Source organism: Vespula vulgaris, chromosome 13, assembly GCF_905475345.1.
Source record: "Vespula vulgaris chromosome 13, iyVesVulg1.1, whole genome shotgun sequence".
Taxonomy (NCBI): Eukaryota; Metazoa; Arthropoda; class Insecta; order Hymenoptera; family Vespidae; genus Vespula; species Vespula vulgaris.
The window spans coordinates 19988-42276 of NC_066598.1; the positions used below are offsets into that span (position 1 = coordinate 19988).

The 22289-nt window shown below is 39.3% G+C and overlaps 2 protein-coding genes across 4 annotated transcripts; both read right to left on the bottom strand.

The window, feature by feature from the left end:
* Window positions 1-95: 95 nt before the first annotated feature.
* On the bottom strand, window positions 96-1305 carry LOC127068301 (uncharacterized). The gene is made up of 4 exons (XM_051004260.1): window positions 1295-1305; window positions 1140-1226; window positions 879-912; window positions 96-602 (listed from the first exon to the last, which is right to left on the bottom strand). Exons 1-4 carry the CDS (start codon window positions 1303-1305, stop codon window positions 96-98), a joined length of 639 nt encoding a protein of 212 aa, XP_050860217.1.
* LOC127068399 (microtubule-associated protein tau) lies at window positions 1233-18893 on the bottom strand. 3 transcript variants are annotated; one of them, XM_051004520.1, is made up of 9 exons: window positions 18775-18893; window positions 7188-9624; window positions 6828-6874; window positions 6575-6749; window positions 6274-6482; window positions 5842-6027; window positions 5022-5066; window positions 4153-4314; window positions 1233-3672 (listed from the first exon to the last, which is right to left on the bottom strand). In XM_051004520.1, exons 1-9 carry the CDS (start codon window positions 18796-18798, stop codon window positions 3592-3594), a joined length of 3366 nt encoding a protein of 1121 aa, XP_050860477.1. In that variant the 5' UTR covers window positions 18799-18893; the 3' UTR covers window positions 1233-3591. The 3 variants fall into 3 exon arrangements, with proteins under 3 accessions (XP_050860477.1, XP_050860476.1, XP_050860478.1); XM_051004519.1 differs by lacking the exon at window positions 18775-18893 and adding an exon at window positions 11314-11455; XM_051004521.1 differs by lacking the exons at window positions 5022-5066; window positions 18775-18893 and adding an exon at window positions 11314-11455.
* Between the last annotated feature and the right edge of the window lie 3396 nt (window positions 18894-22289).

Sequence of the window (22289 nt, forward strand, 5' to 3'; positions counted from 1 at the left end):
ACAATCGATTTTTCTTTTTACTGCTTATGTGCTTCCAAAGCGATTATTCCGCTTTTATTTCTACTCTATCACGATAAAATAATAAAAAGTGGTACTCATTGAGCTACGCGAGTAGATTGCATCGAGGATTCGATCAATTTCGGTAAAATTAATTTAGAGTGTGTCTCCGAGACGGTATTGACTTCTTGGTGAACGGGCGAAGCTGTCAATTTAGGAAGACGCAGCTCATTCGGGGAAGTCTTTCTTGGAGATGTGTTATCAGTGTTTCTCAATCGTAGATTATTTGGTGGGCGAGGAGTATTCGAAGGTTTCGACAATTTGAAAGGATCAGACTCCTTGATCGGACTTCTTTTCTCATAGGTATTTTTCTTCTCTTCGTCTTTTTCTACATTCTGTATCGAAGTATCGTTCGTGTTTTTTGAAAGGACATCCTTCTTATTTGACGTTGGTGACTTAGCCAGGCTGCTGCGAACAGCTTGAGCAGTAATCACGCGAGAGGGTGACTTTACGGTGCGCCCTCGAGTCGGCGTAGATGGTGGAGGCTGCGGTAGATCGCTACTCTTCGTCTTCTCCTGATTCGTTTGTTCCGCAATGCATTGAACCTGAATACAGGATGCTCGTTTAAAGTGATTTACGTATGCGTCTAATCCTGATTTTTAATAGGTCATGTAGGTATGAACTATTTGTGTGTGTGCGCGCGTGTGTGTTTGTGTATCAGAGTCGATGATTTACTGTCATATTATGAGATATACGAGATTAGCGAATGTGCAAACTGACCTTGATTTACAGTGGCGGTGAGTGCTCTGACGGTATTTCGTAGCTCGACGTGTGTTATATACGTGAAGGTGAAGATATACGCTGTGCTGATATGTATATACTTGTATTAATTCTTGCAATCGAGTTAAATTCTTACTACGGTATGTTTTAGAGCCTATGTTTCAGAGTCTATTGGGAATATTAGTTCGAAAAAAAGTTAGAGAAAAGAGATAAACGTATTGCTTAGAACGTTTTCATTTACTCTCGGCCGTAGCAATTATTTAGATTTGTTAGGATTGCTGTTCTTCGTATATTTCGTGTGTGCGCGCGCGCCAAGTATCCTTGTGCAATTTTAATTTTGCTATGTTCTTTGAAAGACACACCTTGGTCCTTGTGTCGTCTCGTACGCAATAGGATCGATCACTAATGTGCTTAGGATCGAACGTGGAGGTGATAAATGACAAAGACAGCTAATGTAAATTTAAAAACAAAAATATTATTGCGATATTCCAGCATGAACCTCCTGAAAAAGATATACCGGACAGTCATTGCACAATTGCGTTCGTACGAAGTGGTAACTTGTGACAATTATGAGAACCTAAGATTAGTTTTTTCTCTTTTTTTTTTCTTTCTTTCTCTTTTCTTCCTTATTATTGCGAAATATTCGGATGTTAATCGAACCGAGGTACACAGTAGTCAGTATGGAAGCAATATAGTATAATGTGTAATATTACATACATGTATTTTCTAGCGACGTGTAAATTGCATGAAACGTCCTAAAGTGAAGACGACAAACAAGATGCTTTCATTTACCTCCCTTTTTTTCTTTCCGTTCATTCCATAATAGCATACTCTGACGATTTCTCTTAATTATCGAGATAATTATATTATTTTCTAGCGATAGATTTATTATTATACTGGTGAGTGCAACGAATAGCAATATAGTTTACGTATCTACAGTAACGATTACAAATATCTCGTACTCTCTATGTCATTTAGATACAATCTGAAACGAGTTCGATGTACTAAACGATCCAGAATTAATCTTCCTCGCTTACAATATTATACCTCGTACGCTGGCTATGAAGCTGCGTTTTTCTTCGTCTCAGAACTCACTCAAATCAGACACTTTTCTCTTTATCGAAACCGAAGAAAGCGATCTGTCTGATACGTGCGAATATTATAGTCTTGTTTCTCAATGATACGACCAATCCGGAATAAAATCGACGATCGTGGATTCTACGGAGAATAATAATATCATAAATCGTTCAATCTAATCCCTATTGATCTCTCATCTACTGTTATCCTTTTATTAGCGAGCTACCAAATAAACTTAGTTGTATCAACGATTAAACGAAATGTTACCTTACACACTCACGATTATAATGAAAAAATTTGCCACTATGCCGTATCATAGAAAATTAGAAAATAGAAAGAATAAAGATATATGTGCCTATAGGTATTTTAAATAAGAATTGTACGAGGTTAATCACTCGCGCAGTTGCAATTCTTGATTGGGATCATTCCGTTTACGATACGGTCTTTGTTAATTATGATATTAACATTTTCGTATACAATTTTTATGCTTCGTACGTCGACCGTACTTCGTATATTCTTTACAAGAGAACCATTGGTGATGTTGAATTAAAAGAAGAAATAAACAAGGAAAATATGACCCAAATTGTTTTTTTTTTTTTTTCTTATTATAATGGTTCTCTTGTTAGTGATAGAAGATATGACGCATACTCGAACTCGATACGAAAACGCGAAAACGCGATACGACGATGTGGAGGAACTAAGTGAACGATGACGAGAAAGATGTTAATTAAGCACGTTACATCACAAACATGACATACGTACGGAATGCGGTCGTTGCTGTATCTCCGTCTATCTTTCTCTCTTTCTCTATCCTTTATTCTAAGTATATAAACGATCATAAAACACTGACGGTGCAGATTTCTTCTGTTCAATGACACAGTTTTGGGCTTATGCAAAAAAATATATAAATTCATCTTGGAAGGAGACAAATTTGAAACGCGACAAGTTTCCTTTTTGATATTCCTTTTGATTGGTTTCCTCTGATAATCGATAGACGCTCGTTTAAAAATTTATTTGTCCAACGAGAACTTATTTGTTCGATAATGAACAAGTTTGATTGACTTTTTTATCTCCAAGTTCATCGCAGCAACGTCATATCATTGATTTTAACGGTCGATAAAATAGTCTTTGTTGGCTACTAAAGGAATATTTGCACCGTTTTAGAATACACTTTTTTGGAGATGTAAAATGATAGAGTTTCTAATGAATTACATATAATGACGTTGCAATAATAAAAACGTCGAATTAAGAAATAAATCATTTATCGTGCATATGTTATAGTATTCCATATATAGTATTCCAGAATACAGAAATATTATATACGTTTAAATACGCCCAAGTATTTCTCATGCACGATGTGTATGCACGCACGCATGAAAGAGAGAGAGAGAGAGAGAGAGTGAGAGAGGGGGGGGGGGTTGGGGGAAGAGGCAGACAGAATATGCTGGACTAATCAACCGTTGCCGTGAAACATTTGAATCAGGAAAATATCGCTGTCAACGAAATATTCCAATCAAAATAAGGCGATTGTTCGTTTATCGCAAAATCGGCAGTGTCGAGTCCGTACGGAAAAAGATATTCACGCGAGTATCGTACGCTTAGTATCGACTCTTGAAAGAGTCCCTTGTAAGGGGATGTATTTTTGGGATGCTCGTAGAGGAAGGAAAAGGTAAACGTGAATTATACGTAAAGTGACGAAGTTTAAGAGCAAAATTATCGGTCGAGTTTTCGTGAGAGCTAGCATTCCTGGTTGAGGTTCTCGTCCGAAGTTGGCAGGCCGTTCTTGCCGTCGGTGATCGCGCCGGAGGGTATGGGGCTCTGCGGGCACAAGACACGTATCAGAATTAGAGAAGAAACCGAGCTCCTGATAAGCCATTCCTTAAAACCATTTCTCAAGATGCCAATTCTTTCCATCGTCCGCGACCCCGTTACATTCGTCGTTCGAAAATTGGAGAGCTACATACGTCGTGTGACGTATACTAGCCAAGAAAATTCTATACAAGCTTTTACAATATATCGTTCTTGTTCGATATGTTTTTTCTTTTCTTTTTTTTTTCGCGTTAGTAGGACTGCCGATATTGAGAGTGCTGAAAAATAGTTACAAGATACATGCAGCGCGACTGTGAGAAGCGAGTTTAGCAGACGTGACTAGTGCGGACTCTGATAAAACAAAGAAAAAGCACCGGTTGCCTCGAACTAATGCACGGAATAATCGATCGACAGTCGAGAGGTGAATCTCGAAAATCGATCTTACGAATTGTCAATTGAGATTACTCATAAGAGAAACACAAAACATACCTGCGAACCACTACCGCAGAGACTTTCGACGTTCGAGCCTGTCTGTCTGAGATAATCTTTGTCGTTGAAGATCTTCTTGTCTCCGCCACCTGGCTTATGCTTCACATTGTCCAGAGAGCCTACCTTGCTCTCGGCTTTAATATCGACCTTCTGCGTTTGTATCTGCAATTATAATTCTCCTGTCATTAATCATTTTACATTATTGTTTCATTTCGATCGAATAAAGTGCAAGCAAACAACGTTTAAGCTAATGAAAAGGAAGCGTCTTGAGTTGAGGTATGTTATTTAATCTTTCACGTAATCGATAATAAGCTCTACTCTATCTATGGCGTAAAAAATAAAAATTGTCGTATACTATAATGAACATATCCGTTGAAAAAGAAAAAGAAAAGAAATTGAAACTACTGTCAATATGGCGTAACATATAGTAAATCGTATAATTCTGAAAAAGAATTTGGAATACTTTGAGACATGCTTCGTCATGCTAGAGTTCCTCCGATCAAACAATACTTTTACTTACTTTGCTGGTTAATATACCTATATCCAGCGAAAGAGTATTTGATCAGAAATAAACGACAGGCACGACATCCAAGTTTATCAATTGTAAAAGCGCATACGTTTTCCCGTAGGTAGAATTATTAATGACTCGATTCGATGATCTAGCGTGGCAATGATAACAGGATGAAAGCTCATTAGTTGCCGTGCCTCGGAAAAATATTACCTCCACACAATTTGAATTCGAAGTTGAATAACGATAAGAGAATCCGACATACGGGGTGCTTGTACCGGATGACGAGAAAGAACCCAAATATAGGAATAGATGCGGAAGAGACTTTATAGAGATATGTAACTGACCGTTATATACTTACGTCGTTATTCGTGTCCTGCGGGGTCTTTGGTGGCGTCGCCGATGACTGAACACCAAGAAATAACAATGACTTGTTAATTAATGACAAGTGGACGAACGCATGCATACGGAAGAGGAAATAGTTAGTCGGCGAACGACGAGGATTCATGAGCAGCTTCGAACACGACCCTCCCATTTTCTTTTCTCTTTTTTTATTATTTTTCTCTAATACTATAATATCACGAATCATAATGATATCGCGGAACTAAGTTTTTATTGTCGCATATACATTACATTCCGCATGCAACGTTTCATTCACGAATAAGTAAGTATATATTTTATTGAAATCGCTCTTTTCTTTAAGTCGAACGAACGAAGCGAGCATTCTGTTAATCACTGTAGCAAAATATGAATGTGAATAAATTGATCATCAATGACAATATACGGAAAACTTGGTTGCTTGATTTTCTTTTTCTTTCTTTTTTTTATTATCATCAAGAATTATCCTCTTTCAACACATGTGACACCTAACTCTCTTCCGTGTTATAGATATATATATCTAGGTATGCAGTTGATTGATCGATTATTACTCGCTTCTTCCTTGATCTATGAATTTGTGTTATTACGAAAGGAATGCAAACATTAGAAACACTAACGGCACGTTTCTAGATTATAATTTTTTAATAATGATAAGTGCATTAGAGAGGGAGAGAGAGAGAGAGAGAGAGAGAGAGAGAGAGAGAACACGGACATGCTAAGATCAATGTCAAAATCGATAAAGTCTCGATCATCGAGGATACAAGGCAATGTTTGCAAAAATATATTATAAAGGAATCTTTTACCTTGATACTTCCACCACCAGGAACGTGCTTGGCGTTTTCTTTTGAGCCAACTTTTGGCTTTGCTTTGTCTTTAAAATCCAGCTTCACCGTCTCAATCTTTTTATCACCGCCACCGGGCTTGTACGTTGCATTTTCCAAAGAGCCTACTTTAGGTTTCGCGTTCCATTGAAGTTTCATTTGAGATATCTGAAATGAAAATTATTATTGTACATAAAAATGGATTGGTGAAGCATTTAACCTATCGAATCAAACTTAATGTTACATTTATAAAGCGAGAATGAAAACAAATCTCGACAATATGCCATGGACGTATAATTTCGAGCATATGGATCAATAATTTCGCTATGTCATGGTTTGCTCGCAATCTCGGAAAATGAAGACTGCAAAGTCAAATTTTTTTTATAAATTAATAAATTTTAGAACGGAGTCTACCTTTTTATCACCGCCACTTGGCGTGTACTTATCGTTCTTCGCGGCAATCTTAGGTTGTGCCTTGCTAAAGTCTAACTTCCTGTTCTCTATTTTAACTTTTCCACCACCTGGTTTGTAACTCGCATTTTCTAGAGAACCGATTTTCGATCGAACCGTTTTCAAATTCGGTGACGGCGCAGCCCCAACTTGGATTTTGTTCATTGGAACTTCTGTATCGTTAGGAAAATTCAATGATGATTGTTATATCATTGAGGATCTGTCGTTGAGAAACATAAAGAATGGAATAACGGACTTGACTTACTCTTCTTTTCTTGACTCCCTGTCGATGATGGTGTCTCTGGAGTTCTTGGTAATGATTTGGCAGACTTACTAGGTGATTTTGTCGGCGATCCAGCTGTTGATCTCTTGTCGCTTTCTTTGGTCTTTGATGGTGATTTTTTTGTTGGTGAATCTGCTACTCCATTTGTAGTCGGTGGCTATAATGGAGATATGAGATCTTAATCTATATTGCTTCTCATTTCTGGGTAGGTATTCGAAAATACTCGTATACTTACAGCGTTATGCTGGCTCAAATCGTTACTTGCACTGTCACTTTCAGTCTCTGTAAAAATAAAAAAATATGATATAGATAAACGTTTTATACACAGAGAAACACACACATACACACTATGTTCGACCATTATATAATTGAAATCTAATTTAGAAAGAGAACACCGAAGCAAAATCTCGTTGATATCGGTCATAATAAAATCAAAACATTTGATAAAACTAATAGAGTCGTTTATACATTCAAGCATAAGAGAGAAAAATAAGCGTATGTCAAAAACTTCACTGCAGGCTCATCAATAAATTGCAAAACATTCTGAACCTCTTTAATGGTAATGGGTGCAAGTACTTTATTTTATGTTTGCAACCTTTATATTGTTTCTCGTTCTGTAGTTTGACGGGTGTCTGTACACGTCGTGGCTTTCCAGTAGGCGTTGTCGGTTTCGAAGTCTCTCGCGAAGAAGCTTCACTCTTTTCCTCCACGTTTTCATCCTTCTTAATGATCGAATCCTCAGCAAAGGTAGTTTTTTTCTTTTCGCCCTCGGTAGATTTAATATTGATCGCTGATTTCGGTGATTTTGGAGAACCAGGAGAAGACAAAGATCTTCTCTGTCCATTATCGAAACCTTTTACACTTTCCTGAGGTGATTTCGGTGGTGTGGGTAAGGATTCTGGTAAAGACAACTTGTCATGAGCTTCCGACAAGGAAGGTCTCGACGGTATTGTAGGAGCCTGTTTCTCTGAAACAGAATCTTTCGACAGAGCTGACGGCGGTCTACTAGATTTTTCTGGGTTTATACTTTCTGACTTATTATCTGTCTGAGTGTCTACAACTGTCGGCGTAGAGGCTCTAGAGATATCGGAAGATTTTGACGGAGTTTTCGAGTCTTGCTCCAGGTTTTGCATCGTTAAATTATTCGATGGGCTCGCAGTTAATTTTCTTTTATCTTCTATTACGACATCAGGAGAGGGAGAGGGAGAAGGAGATGGAGAGAGAGAGGGAGGAGTAGAGATAGGGAAAGACTTCGCTGGAGTTTTCGGTATTTGTTCGACAGACTGGATAGTTGGATCGTTTAAAGCTTGTCGAAGTTTGCCGTCTGTAGTGGCATCCAACAGTGATGGAGATTTCGATAATGTTTTCGGTGCTTCTTCAGGGTCAGCTCGGGTTGGAATGTTCGAAGGACTTCGTATCGGCGGAGTTTGTCGTTTCTTTTCTTTTATAATGTCCGGTGATGGAGACTTGGAAGGTGTTCTCGGTATTTGATCTACATTCTTTGAAAGACTTGCCGGACATTTTGTTTTTTCTTCGGTGTCATTGATGCTTAATGTAGAATCATTTTTATCATTCTGACCTGCAGAATGTATGGCATTTAATGAGGGACTAGTGGGATACCTTCCACAATCTTCTTTCATATTTATTTCATTGACTTCATCTTTCTCAATTTTCTTTTCCTTCGATTTGTCTTCTATTTCATCGTGTTTATTTTCATTAGTTTTCATTTCCTCAACCAACGAACGTTTATTTTTTGTCTCCTCAATTTCACATTCTACTTTTCTTGATGCAGAACTACCGGAAGATTCATTCCCATATTTTTCTTCCTCTTTAATCAAGTCAACAATCTTATCATTTCTAGCGAAAATAGATTTATCGCCTACAGAATCATTTTTAATCGACGTTTTATCTTCCGACTTGACTAACGAAGTTTCTTTTTCCGACTGTTCGTTGTCGTTTTTAGGGACGATCGTTTGCTCGAAAGATTTTCTTTCCGGTTTAGTATCGATCGTAGCTGTGCCTGGCCGAGTTACTGACTTACCGGTATCCTCACTTTTCCCTTGTATTTCTGATAATATGGAGGAATCCAATGGGAGTTCCTTGTTACGATCAACGTTACCATTTCTCCGTGGCGATTTGTCATTATTGGGAGCTAAACTGTCACCCGACCGTAGTGACTTCTCGCTATCAGAAACAGCACTACCATTTTGTCTCGGAGACTTTTCATTATCCATCACAACGTCGTCATCGTCGTCATCGTTCTCGCCACCACTGCGAATGTCGGTCTTCTTTTTCTGAACAGAGTTCTCTCGGACAAGATCGGTCTTTTCCTCGTCCAAGTCCGGCATTTTGTCAATAATTATACGAGGACGTACAGATTGCTTGTTCTCTTTGTTGGACAATTGATTTGATTTTCCTGTGTTTAAGGACGTATCATTCCTTGGTCTTTGGGCCACCGAGTTGTGAAGTGGTCCCGGTGTATTGAAACTTTTAGTTTGAAGTTGATTTGTAGATGCTGGTGCAGGCAAATCGAAGATTCTTTGCTCCGTTCTCTGCTCAATGACGTTTCTTTGATTCGACGTTTGTTGTATTTGATAATTTGGTCTGGGCCCTACCGATTGTGGGGCCGGAGATCTTCCACTCGATGGATTTGCTACTCTGACTCCAGGCGATCCGAATCTTGGACTTTGGGGATTTTGAGAAATTTGTATTAGGTTTTGCTTGGTTTGTATTTGTCTAGGGGAATGGACTGGCGGATTTCCAGGCGGATTCGCTGGATTTCCAGGAGGATACGCTCGGTTTCCAGGAGGCCTCGGTGAAAGCCCGTGTGGTCGAAGTTGCGCAAGTTGGTTCGTTCTAGATTGGCCTATGGACGAGTGAATTTCTAAACCATGAACAGGGTGTTGTGCTTGTTGTCCTGCAGGACGGTTAGCTCCTATAGGGCCATTATATACCGGATATCTTGAAAATCCAGTAGAAGCAACTTGAGGTCTCGCTTGAAAGCCTGGCGATAGAGGTGCACTCTGCTTTACCTACGGAATAATGTTTCATCTCGGATTTATTCGAAACTGAAACATCCCGATAGCAATTTAGGAACGCAAACGTCTGCTTGATATTCTTGGAATACGCGCAACTTCTTCATTGATATTTTTACCTAATGTTCTAAGTCCTTTAATCGATGTGCCAACTGGATTATTTATCCATGATTAATGGACGAAAAAGGAAATATACCTAATTATATAACTTTGCAAACGAAAGACAACCGAGCACGTCTAATTGCAGGTTTGAAATATCTCTAACGAATATGAACTTTCGAGGATCTTAAGGCTTTCGAATATTAGGGTTTCGCATGTTCCACATCACGTACGTCATGCGCGTATCCTTATACAGCAAAGGGTAAACGCACCCCATGTATTCACTCGAACGTGCACGCTGCTTCTTAATCCGTAAGTTTGCCCTTGCTTCGTTCCTATATTGTAAAAGTCTGACGAATCTGCTCCCCCATTTTTAAGGCCCTGTTATTTTAGCATAACAATTGCCGGCAGTTGCGCTCTCCTATATAAGTAGCGACGAAACACTATATTCCGTTTCTCTTGTTATTTTTTCTCTTTTCTCTTTTCCCATTGCTAATAAGAACGAGTGCGGCGAACTTCTATTGTATGAACGGTGAAACAAGTATGGATTTTTAATTGATATATTAGGAAAGTAATTATAATTATTCGAAAATATTTCAAAGATTCATTAGTCGACACATTGATTCACCATTTGTCAAGATTGTAAAGAAGTAGATCGAATGAACTATATAAAATGTTTAATCCATCAATATACATACATTGGTTCTTGTTTCCTCGTAAAAGGATTTTATCTATACCATTACCGCTATAGGTAGCCTATCTATCAATTATTTCGAAACGATATTTTACACGGCATCAGTCGCTCGAGATCAGTAATTGCTTGGGAATTGAGAAAATCGTAAGGGCGGTCGTGCAAAGCGCAGAAATTGGGATGCGCTCTATCGGCCCTGGGCTCATCGATCTCTCGATAATACGAGACGACGGTGACGTCTCGAGAAACATTTCCACGGTACCTGCCACCGCTTAACTTTGCTTTCGTTATGGGATTGAACCACGAATGATTGTAGTCCAGATACATTATCGATATCCATCACGATTCGTCGAGGCCTTTTAGGTTGGCGTGACTCAAGAAAGCCCTTCTCTTCGGTGTACACGACTATCCCTCCCTCCCTCTCTCTTTCTCTCGCTCTCGCTGTCGCTCTTCTCATCTCGTTAAGAAGCGTTTTGGTAGGAATACTGCCTGACAAATGAACACGGTCTCCACCTTTTTATACCAGTTGCTGTTACGTTTAAACAAAGTTAAACAAACTTTCTGTCGCGTTTACGAATTTTTAATGTCGAATACCGTTTTTGTGCTTCGTTGGAATGGGATTACCAACACGAATTTCGGTATATAAGGAGACCTTGGCTGTGACCTTAAATATTTTTAAATAACGAATTTATAGTACTAACGTTGCTACTTTCTTACCACAACATAGGGATTTAACATTAAGATCGGCAGATAACAGAGCAAAAGGGAACACGATTAATGTTGGGTTATAAAGTTGAAAAAATATGATTGCAGCCAAGTTCCCATCTATGTAGTTGAATGATTCTCGCAATTATAATATCGCCTTCTTGCTTTTTTACTTTATCGCTTCTGCTTACCATGCTCGTACCACGAACCAAAGCCGCATTGTTAGTCGTCTCTTGCGAATCCATTGAGGTTTGTTCGTACACCTGCTGTTTGATAGACTTTAGATCGATTTGAGCATCTTGTAGCTTCTGACAATATGGTCCTCCATGGAACCTGTTGCGTATCAACAACAGTCACTCGATTGGACTGTGAATAGAGCCAATGTGCACGATACCGATGGTATCGTTGCTACATCTTGAATCATTTTTGTTGATAAAATTTTTTGCTATGGTGCAAAGCAGGACTTGCTCCTGCTCGTGATGTCGGTAGTCTAACTTTTACCAGCGTGTATCGATATTATATATATATAGCAACTTATCAGCTTCCTACTGAGGATTCTTCCAAGAATGTTTCAGATAAAGTTCTATGAATTATTTTACTTAAATAACATAATTTCCTAGATATCTTACTTAAATGATGATATATCTTGTCAAGAAAAAACAATCCAAGGTAACAACTTGGAAGATTCCCGTTCTTCTGTATATCGACATATCAGACGTAGTACGTTTCGTGCATAAAAGCTATGGACACTTAAATCTCGCAAGTACTGTGAATAATTCACGATAGTCAGGTACACGGTATACCTGACAGTTACAGGCGCCTACTTTGATATGTACCTACAATGCGTGCAACGACGTTAACCGTCAATTATAAATTACCACGCGCATTCTACGTACGTGTCTCCACTCGATATTATGTGCTCTTACGACAAGGTTGTTGTGACGGTGAGATCAATTAAATACGATTTTTACATGCTTCATTTATTCTGTGACATTTTCTTTTTTGTTTTTAGAAGTGACGTTACTATTGTAAAATACCATATTTCCATGTATTCAAGTGACAGTAATCTAGTCACTAATGGAGGTGACATGTTAAGTTCAGAAACTTCGTTTTTAATAAATATTTAGGATTTATGTGATGTCAAATGCAATTTGTTTATCGTCAATCATTGACCTAGATGATAAGTATTTACCGTCGGAAAATGCAGTAAGTACGTAACAACATTTTGCATTTTAAAGAAGGGCCCGATCGATAGAATAAACTTCAATAGGTCGGACATTGACGGAACTCTTCCGATGAGCATGAAATTTTTGAAATAATTAGATGCGAGATTCGGGACGCACTTCGAAAGATTTTAAGAAAAATTTACAGGGGCACCGTAACTCCGAAGAGTCATTTTGTGGGCGCTTGCACGTTGCATGGTAAATAATGGTAAATATCGGTTGCGGCCTGTTAAACTGCCGCGCGTTCTTAACGACTTACAAGAAACGGAAAGCGCAGACGGCTAAGGGGGTAAATGTAAACGGAGGAAGACACGCAAACCGTCATAACCGGCGAGGCGCAATGAGAGATCGCGTTATCGTCTTACTACCGGCGATTGACCTTGGCAAATACAAGCATATAGGTATCTTGGAATCCAAGTTCGTGTTTCCGATTAATATAACACTGGGCCCAGTTTGTATATGTATTACATGTACATACATACATATAGGTGGATACACACACACAAATATATATATATATACACACACACATATTTTCATGTAGAACAACATTCCATCCAGCAATAGGGAAAGATTTGCGTGAAATAAGTTATTGTACGAAAAGTATGTGACAAGCTTGCAGATTGAAAATAATTATGTAAATAAAGCTACGGGGCACGAAGTACTAGTCGCATAAACGACTATTTACCACGGATCTTAGTAGTCCCACGATCAGAACTTTTTCACTCTCGATAAAGGGTAGAGCTTTGTAATGTAAAAGAGAAACGCGTTGCTTTAATGTGGCTCGTTCGATCGCAACAAACGTTAACCTTCAGACGTTCTTGTATTTTTATCGAGCCGATCCCTAGACATCACTCTTATTTTCGTTTTCTTCTTTTTTCTTTTTTGTTGATTTGTTTTTTTTTTAATTTCATTGGAACAGTTTGCGAATAAAAGTTAAAAAAAGATTGAATAAGTACGTCCACGTACCTTCTTGATCCTTATCCTTTTGACATTGTGTTCGCGCGCGCTTGGACAACTTCTAGAAAGAAGTGGAATCTACGAGGTGTGAGCTTCGTGCGAGCTCTGTGTCAGGACTAACATTATGGTGATTCATCGCCTAATGCGGTTCGGCGAAACCAGGAATTTTATCAGGAGACATGGATCGCAATCGTTAAACTCGCCCGCGTGTAACTACATCTACGGAATATTATTATATCTGTACATTTTTTCTCAGTTATTATCTCTTTAATAAACTTGGCTCGGGATATCTGAGAAAGAAATTGTGCAAAAGAAATGTTTTATTGGATTTTCTCACCTACCGATATTATCTTAAAGTCTAAAAACTACCTTATATTCATTCGATGCGTTCTTATCTTGTTGCCCGACGAGCGTGAAAATCGGTTTCTCCAAAGGAACATATTTCGTTATAGAAGACAATCGGTGCTAGCCTTCGGCACGTCCAAAACATCCGCTCTTATTTCCGTCGGAAAAGCAGAAACGGACCGTGCATGCTCCGTCGGCATTGTACGAGTACAGGGCAACTGCCCGTTCCTGGAGTTATTGATCCGACCCGGTGAGAGTGTGTTCAATTCCGTCGTTTATATGCACATAGATGCATACTACGGCTCATGGTTTCATATCTAATATGGGAAATTAACGCGTTCATGCATTGCGAGGCTTCCGGAAAAAAAAGACGAAAGCTTTTGCAATAACTGATTAAATCCAATCGAAATTAATCTATGTGTAGATAAATCGAAGACTACCCAGAAGATTTGAATTAAAGAGGTTGACTTTGTTGGATCAGGAAAATGCAAGGAAACGATCGTGACCAAACGACGACTAAAGTTTCTAAAGATCTTGCTAGGTTATGGAAACATCGGTTATCGGCTAGTTACGTTGGTATCGAGAGACAGTATCTGCCAGCTTCTTAGATTTTTGGGTATTTGTATGTTCGGACGATAGAGGGAAAGAGAATTTATAAGACAAATGGAAAAAAGTGCGATTGGATTACCGTCGAAGATAATCGACTAGTACTCTCTACGGGATTAATTTCACTAGAGGAGTCTTGCCTATTGCACTTTTGTGGCTTATTTCGACCGAACTGAATCGATACCGTTTGTGACGACACGTTGAGTTACGACGTGTCGATATATAGGTTACAGAATTTACGATAGCGTGGGTGCGATTTTTTGCGCTCGCTCTTTCCAACCTATTTTATCTTCCAAATAATTGTTTCTATTTTCAGGATCATTAGAAAGAGGACCGACTAGCAGGACTGTCGTTAACGTCCATAAGAAATGACAAACAGAGGAATTACTTCGAACGAAAGTAGTTGTTCCTTGCTGACTTGTCCATCGTCGAATGCGGGCGACTAATAACGCGACACAATCGATACTTGAACTGTAAAAGGCGAAGAAAAATGTAGGAAGATAACGGACGACGTTGTGACACGTAGACAAATGGGCATGCATTGCGAGTGTATTATTCTATCATTGCTTGAAGGTCCAAAAGAAATTCAAGAAGAATAATTTTCGCATTGACGGAGACAGTCCGGCTCTGGTGCATCCTCCCTTAGAATTCATAACTTGTATCGAGCGAGCAAAATGTACGAGCAGATCGAGGGTAACGACAGATAAGGGCCGAAGCCGTGTGCGGGCAGGCGGCAATGTCGTTTTATCGAGGAGCAACATCTTTGAATCACCTGCGGCGACGCTTTGCAATGACTATGTTCTATTGTCACGTGGCTATGTTTATCCTATACCGCATCGTTGCTTCCTGTACGTTAATCCATTAGCTCGATTTTAGAGCCTGCGCCTGTTGAAGTTACACGTAAATAGAATGTAATCTTGGAATCTAAGAAGAAAGTATTTGGACTATCTGCATTGTCTTCTAATATCGAATAGAAAGAAAAAATGTAGGAAATTTCTATAACTTTGACGATCTCGACAGCATTGAGATAGTACCATCGACCATCCAGGCCTTAGTAAAAAGTAACTCAACGATCGACTTTCGCAGACACCAAGTGTACTAACGCATCGTGCGCGTCCATCTTTATTTGTTAGCTATCGGTAAAATCTTTGTTCTTCCTTTTTCTCCAAGCGCCATACCATCGGAACAATGCCCCCGGCACACTGTCTCTAGTCATGGAGCCTCGCTCGAATACCTGACGTTCGCTGTTTTCTCGTACTTTCTTCGCCCTGACTTCTTCTTTTATCGCGTTCTCGTCTGATATTTTGTTCTCTAGTGTCATTGACGGAATCGGCTCGTACAATAGGTCTTACCTTTCGCAAACTTGCCTTCGACTTGGCATATTAAACGTTGACACAGTAAACGTTTTGCGACAAATGGAAATAAAAAATACAATCAAACAAATAGGTTAGGTTGGATTATTGCAAGACAAGTTTTGTAGGATACGAAGTGTCCAATGCCATCTTAACTTAAGAAAATATAATGCCATCTTACTTCACGAATTTCACCGAGTGAGCGGAGGTGGCATCGATGACGAATTAATAATGATTTTCATTTTAATTGGAATCGGACGCTGTCGATTGCTCGATCAAAAGATCTACAATAATTAAGAACAAATGCTACTGCGCGTGACGAGTGCCGAAGCGCTAAATACCTATGTGCAAGTCGAGTTCGTGCGAGTGCTCGTCAGTAAAGCACCGTCGAATATCGAAGAAGAAGGAGAAGAAGAAGAAGGAGAAGAAGAAGAAGAAGAAAAAGAAGAAGAACTAATTCAACTATCGGTCTATTAGGTCGTTAGAGAACAGGATCAGCAATCTTATTCTAGGGACGCCTAGAGAGTATGCTACGCAGCAAGTAGTAAGAGTTGCATAAGTGGCGTTATCTCTTATTCAGCCATGACAGGTACTAAATCGAGCACCAATTTTACAATGACGGGATCTAACGATCCGCGAACGCTGTCTCGTTAACGACCACGATATGTTGGTTCTTTCTGGGACGACCTATCAGCTCGGTCGCGAACAGCGCTACATCTCGGAATTCGTTCGATTCTCGATTCGATAAAAGATTCGATATCCACTTTCAGAATTCACGATATTAAATAAGACTCAATCTTTCTGACTATCTACGACGTACGTTTAAGTAGGCCTCTGACCTACGACCTCATTTCACTCCGGTGCACGCTATCGTACGAAGTATGATTTTAAGGGCACGAACAAATTTTGTGTTCATATAAGCGGAAAAAATACGTAACGCAAAATGTGAAAATACAGAAAATTTCTGCGGAATCGCTGCTGTTGGAAAAATAATTTTCATAAATGTCGTAATGCGTTACAACGATCGTACTCATTGATACGTCACGAATATCCACCCGGTAGATTCTCTACTCCTCTTCAGTCTTCACATCGATCTCGTTTTCACGAACCGGAAAAAAGGACGATCACTCGGAAAGAATCGCGAACTCGAAAAAGCGTTGTGCAAGCTTACCTGGAAAACTCGGGATATCTAGGTCTCTATAATCTCTTTTTCTTTCGTAATAAACGCGAGAGCTGCTAGAATGCTGTCAATCGAGTGCCGTCTCGTGCGTTACTAGAACTGTATGAGGTCTGGAAGTCCTTCTTCGGCAAGAGGTACGTCGTTCTATCCGTCGGTCCGTCCGACGTTCGTTCCCTACGAACGTGCGCCCCGTCGGTTTGTCCTGCCGTGCCTCTGCTCCTGCGCCCGACCCTCCCAGTCAGACACAACTAGACCCAGAGCTCACTCGATATACAACCAACGCGCGCGCGCTCGTGAGAACTAGACGAGAGAGAAAGAGAGAGAGAGAGAGAGAGGGAGGAGGGAGAGAGAACGAACGAGACCACGTCGAAGCTTAGCGAGAGAAACTACTATATTATAAATTATTTACGTCTCGTCCTAACCGAGTTTCTACTTTGCACGCAATGTCATAAAAGGGAGAAAGAAAAAAATTTGCGTTTTATTTCAGAATTTTGATTTTTTTTTATGAAGATGCTACTCGTCGAGACTTCTCGTCCTTTCAAGTTTGATTTCAATATCGTCTTAAGGCTTCTTGTTCGACAAACTGACTGTTTAGAGAGATTTAAAGTGATTTCAGAAAATATCTACAAACGAATGCAATTTCTCATCGACGAAAAGAGGGACCTCTTTTTAACGCTGGGAAAAAAGACGGGGAGAGAGAGAGAGAGAGAGAGAGAGAGAGAGAAATACTAGCCTCTAAATGGGCGGTGGTGTTGAACTATCGATACCTATATCCGTTCCTGACCCCGTTTTCCTTCGAGCTCCTGCTCAGCGTCTAGCTCTATCGAGAAGGTGACAGCGGGGACGCAACCAACACGCAGGGAGGACCATTTCGACGATCGATCCGACCACCTGATTTTCTCAGTAGTCCTCAGTGTGAAAAGTGGAACGTCCAACATAGCTTGCATCAGTTATAATCTTTTTTGCTTTCAAAGACAGAAAATGGTTTCAGTTCGTTGAGAGTTTCAGATACCTCATAAGAGCAACACGTGAATAGTAGAGTCTGGACGTTAACAGGCGCTAGTACTTTACCCTGGCTGTCGTTGGTAAAAAAAAAAGAAAAGAAAAAGTGGATGACCTCGTTAAATAACACGAACACGTACACATACATTGCAAATCGTTCTCTCGTGCGTACATTTGAACGCGATGAGCCGAGTAAAGAAGGCTACGACGTACTCCTTCCTGCTTCCACCCACTTCTTTTCGAAGGTGCCACTTTAATTTCCCCGTTATTCGATATCGTGTTGTTGGATTTTTGAAACTCTTTTCGCGGTGGATCTGAAAGCCCAGTTTCCGGTTTACGAATGCATACGAAAAGGACACGCTAAGGTTCTTTCTCCTTAATTCTTTTTTCCGTCATCCTTTACACACACACACACACACACACACTGCGAGCAATTATACCACCAATTGATATTCTCTTTTCGCGAGAAGATGTAAGAAACGAATGTGAATATTTGTTCCATGTTTCTCTGCGAAATGAAGCACTAACAGACAGTTTTCTTGTTTAATACAATACATTTTTCTTATTTAATACGTACTTATAAAATATAATAAAAGAAAGATCATCGCACGAGAACGATCCACATTGAGTTTTCAATTCGGTAGGGCGGACGTTCCAGCGCTCATAATAAATCGCTTTGACGCCGGTTTTCCTCCTCTCATTCATCGTCGACTTATTAATTCACGCTTCATTATCGCGCAACATGTCGGTATTTCGTGCATGAAACGTCAGAGTTTGTCAGGAAACAGTCGAGCCATTCATTCGACTACCACGTTTCTTTGCTAGTACGTATTCTCGTGGCGATGCTATCGATACGGAAAGACTTATGAGTGCTGTCGCATCGTGGAGTTGCGGTATTCCTTGTGAGTTTAACGACTAATGAATTAATATCAATTAGAGCTTTTATCATTTTGAATCCCTCTGAAAACTATCGTCTTTACTCACCTTAAAGTCATTAAGTCGAAGCATTAAATAGCTCAAAGTCTACTCCATTGTCTATATCGAATTCGATGGAGCTTTTGCTTCGGATTTCTTCATAGTTTAAGTTCATCTCTTTCTCTTACCTGAAACAGAATAATATTTGTTCGTTAGTATTAGTTAACAGCGTATCTTGTTGGCAAGCGAGAAAGAGAAAATCGATATTACAAAAGTGACGAGCGAGAAACATGGTAGGAGGATGATTGCTCGGTATTACGAAGAAAATTATTCAACGAATCGTCGCGATACGTGCTGTCTATATTGAAACACTGACACATTGAACAATTTTCTAAATGTCTTCCTTAAGATCTACGACATTAAGGAATTGTTACATCGTCAAAAATAATTTCTTATCGAAATAGAACAAATCGGTACTGTTGTATATATTCAAGTATTTGGAATTATTTGACTGATGCTTCCCTTGAATCCCTTGAAAAATGCATGTAGTAAATAATATTTTAAATAGCCTGTTCTGCCATCAGCTCCGTTTGCCTGCGCGATAATGATTTCCATTGTTGTTTCAGCGTCTGCTCAGATGTTTGTTTTTTGAACAATCGATCAATATTATATAAAGCAGGATACTACTTTAACAGCAATCGATGCGAGCGTACTATTAATTACATCGATTAAATTAAAAAACGGCAATTACGCGTTGCCGACGTAAACCAATGAAACTTGTCATTCTTTCCAATATCATTTATGAGACTTACGCTTTGAGATTTACGTTTTTCCGCTTACCGAATCTCTATCCGATTCGCCATATTGCTGAAATACCATCCGCCGTTAGTCAGGAATTAAAATCAATAAGAAACTACCCAACTATCTTTTAGCAGTAAGAGGTCTGTTTGCTGGCACTACACAACCGCCATTACCACGAATATTGCTAGCGTACCGACAGAGCCCAAAGGTTTAGTAGGTACCGACCGAAGAAAAAAAAAAAATTATGCATGCCTTCTCTCATGCACAAAATAATTTTTTATAGAAAAACTCGTTGCGATTATCTTCTCTCTCTTTTTACAACTTGTTTCACTCGGCAAAAATACTGATGTGATGAGTCCTAATCGTCGGAAGCTTCTCTATAGAGAATTAAAGTCTCCCCTTGTCGCGAATAATCAGAGTTCATAATTAACGATTAATAGCTTTGGCTAGGAAAAGAGAACGGACTATCGAAAGTGATAAAGAAAGTAACGAATAGGAAGAGAGAGAGAGAGAGAGAGAGAGAGAGAGAGAGAGAGAGAGAGAGAGAGAGAAATCTTGTTCTATACTTCCGCGAATGCTGGATGAATTCGTTTTGGCAGCCGTGCGCTTCGTTCGGAAGACTCCTCCTAATCCACGATGCGATGGAAGCCCAGCAAAGTCCCCTCTAGTATCGAACTGCGTACTACTGTCTCTTCTATCGATGGTAATCGATAAACTTCATCCCTTTTCTTGTGCAACGCAACAAACATACACTACTTTCGCTTAGGAATAAACGATAAACCAGAAGACAAGTCGTCAAATCCGGCATCTTTACATTTTTTGGAATTCCAGCTTTAGGACTATCGAAACATATAGCTTGATCCTTTCAACCCAGACGCAAGCTTTAGGTTAGCTTCTCTTAAATAAATAGAGCTTCTTGCTTTGGTTGAGGTATAAAAATACAGGAATTAAATAACAAAAAAGACGAAGACGTCGATAAACTAGACGAGGAATCATAATATCCACTGATTATCTTTATATATCGAAGGAATTTTCTATTCCAGTTGAAAGTTATTTCTGACGGATTCGCATTTGGGCGTTGCTCGTTCTTCTTTGGATTATACGTGTATATTCGAGCATCGTGAGTACGCACGCGACAGATGACGTCATCCCGTTTACGTAATTCATAGCGAAGTGCAACGAGAATGAGGGAGAGATAGAGGAATGGAGAGAGAGGGGGAGGGAGGGAGAGGGAGAGAGAGCGTTACGGATGAACGCCTTCTCTCAAAACAGGATCGATCGTTTTATCAACGAATACTATTCAAGTCCTTTCTGGATGATTCGGGTATGATCGTCTTAAAGTATCAAACTAAAGATATCCGAGAATAAATTGATGAAATGAGAATCTCAGAATGTTTGTTATCGATTAGAATTTCGTTACGATATTTCTTTCTAATATCTACTTATAATACCTATGTAAAAAATGCAAAGAAAAAGGAAAGGCGCGATTGTTAGCCCGTGCGAAAGATCTTTGAGAGAAATGGTTCATGGATCGATCAGGTTTTATTCGCTACGCGAAAGCCACGTTACTTCAAGAGAAGAAAACAAAAGTGAAAGCCTTAGAGTGCTAATCCAGTTGGCGTTAATTGTACCGGTATTGCGTTAAGTTCGTTTTGCGACCTCGCTGTTGTACCATTGTTCGGGCATCATCTTCTTAAATAATATCGATTATAATGATTGTTTACGAGGCTCTAAACGATCGAGAAATGCATCGCGTCAATTTCGTTATTTCTATGTGACTAAAACGATTCTCCAAGATTTCGATTGCAACATTTCATCACTACGAGCAAGCATTCGCACGTGTGTATGTGTAACATATATGTGTGTGGTATAAATAAATAAATAAATAAATAAATATATATATATATATATATATATATATATATACATGCGTACGTGCGTGCGTGTGCGTATAGGGGATATCGCTTTAGATACGGGGAAAAAAAATAAGACAAGGTATTTTTATATCGGATCGTGGGGAATTGGTCGAAGGCAAAGGAAAAGGTGACACGTTGCTATTTTTGGAGAGACAGACCGTGCCGGGCCGATACCTGTTTGAAGTAGCTAGTTTTCATTATACACGTATGCTACTCGTATATCGCGCGCAAATTCACACACGTCAAGGATGCTAATTCTCTTTTCGCGTTCTATCTTTCTCCTTTTTTTCTTCAATTGCACTTCATTTTTATTGTTTCACTCCTTCTCTCTAATTTCATTTAGTTGGCAATGATACTTTAAACTTATCTTTCCTGGTTTAAGTAGCCAACCTAAGTACTACTAAACTTCAGCGTTTGTCCAATTCGTCCCCATAGATAATTGAATCCATATAACGAAGCGTTGAGACCAATTATGTATTATGACAAAAAATAGTAATATAAATAGAGAAATACAAGTAATTTGTATTAAAATTTCTACACTTTGACGAGACGCACAAAGTATCATCTCTTTTTGTGGCAACTCAAGCGTCCAAAGTGAGACGACGATTCGGTCGATTAATCCGGTAGCGTGGTATTATCGGTAAGTCGATACAGCGCAGAGATAATTCTACACCACCGATCAGTTACGCCTCGAAATAAGTATCCACGTTGACGGTACGACTTAGGAGTGCCCTCGATCATTCTCAACGAATTAAAAACGACTTAACGTTATGCGCGTCTAATTATATGTGCAACAAAATATCCGTGACCAACGAAGTGACCATTTCCAAGTATCGAATTATTTATATACTTGAAAAATAGCTATTG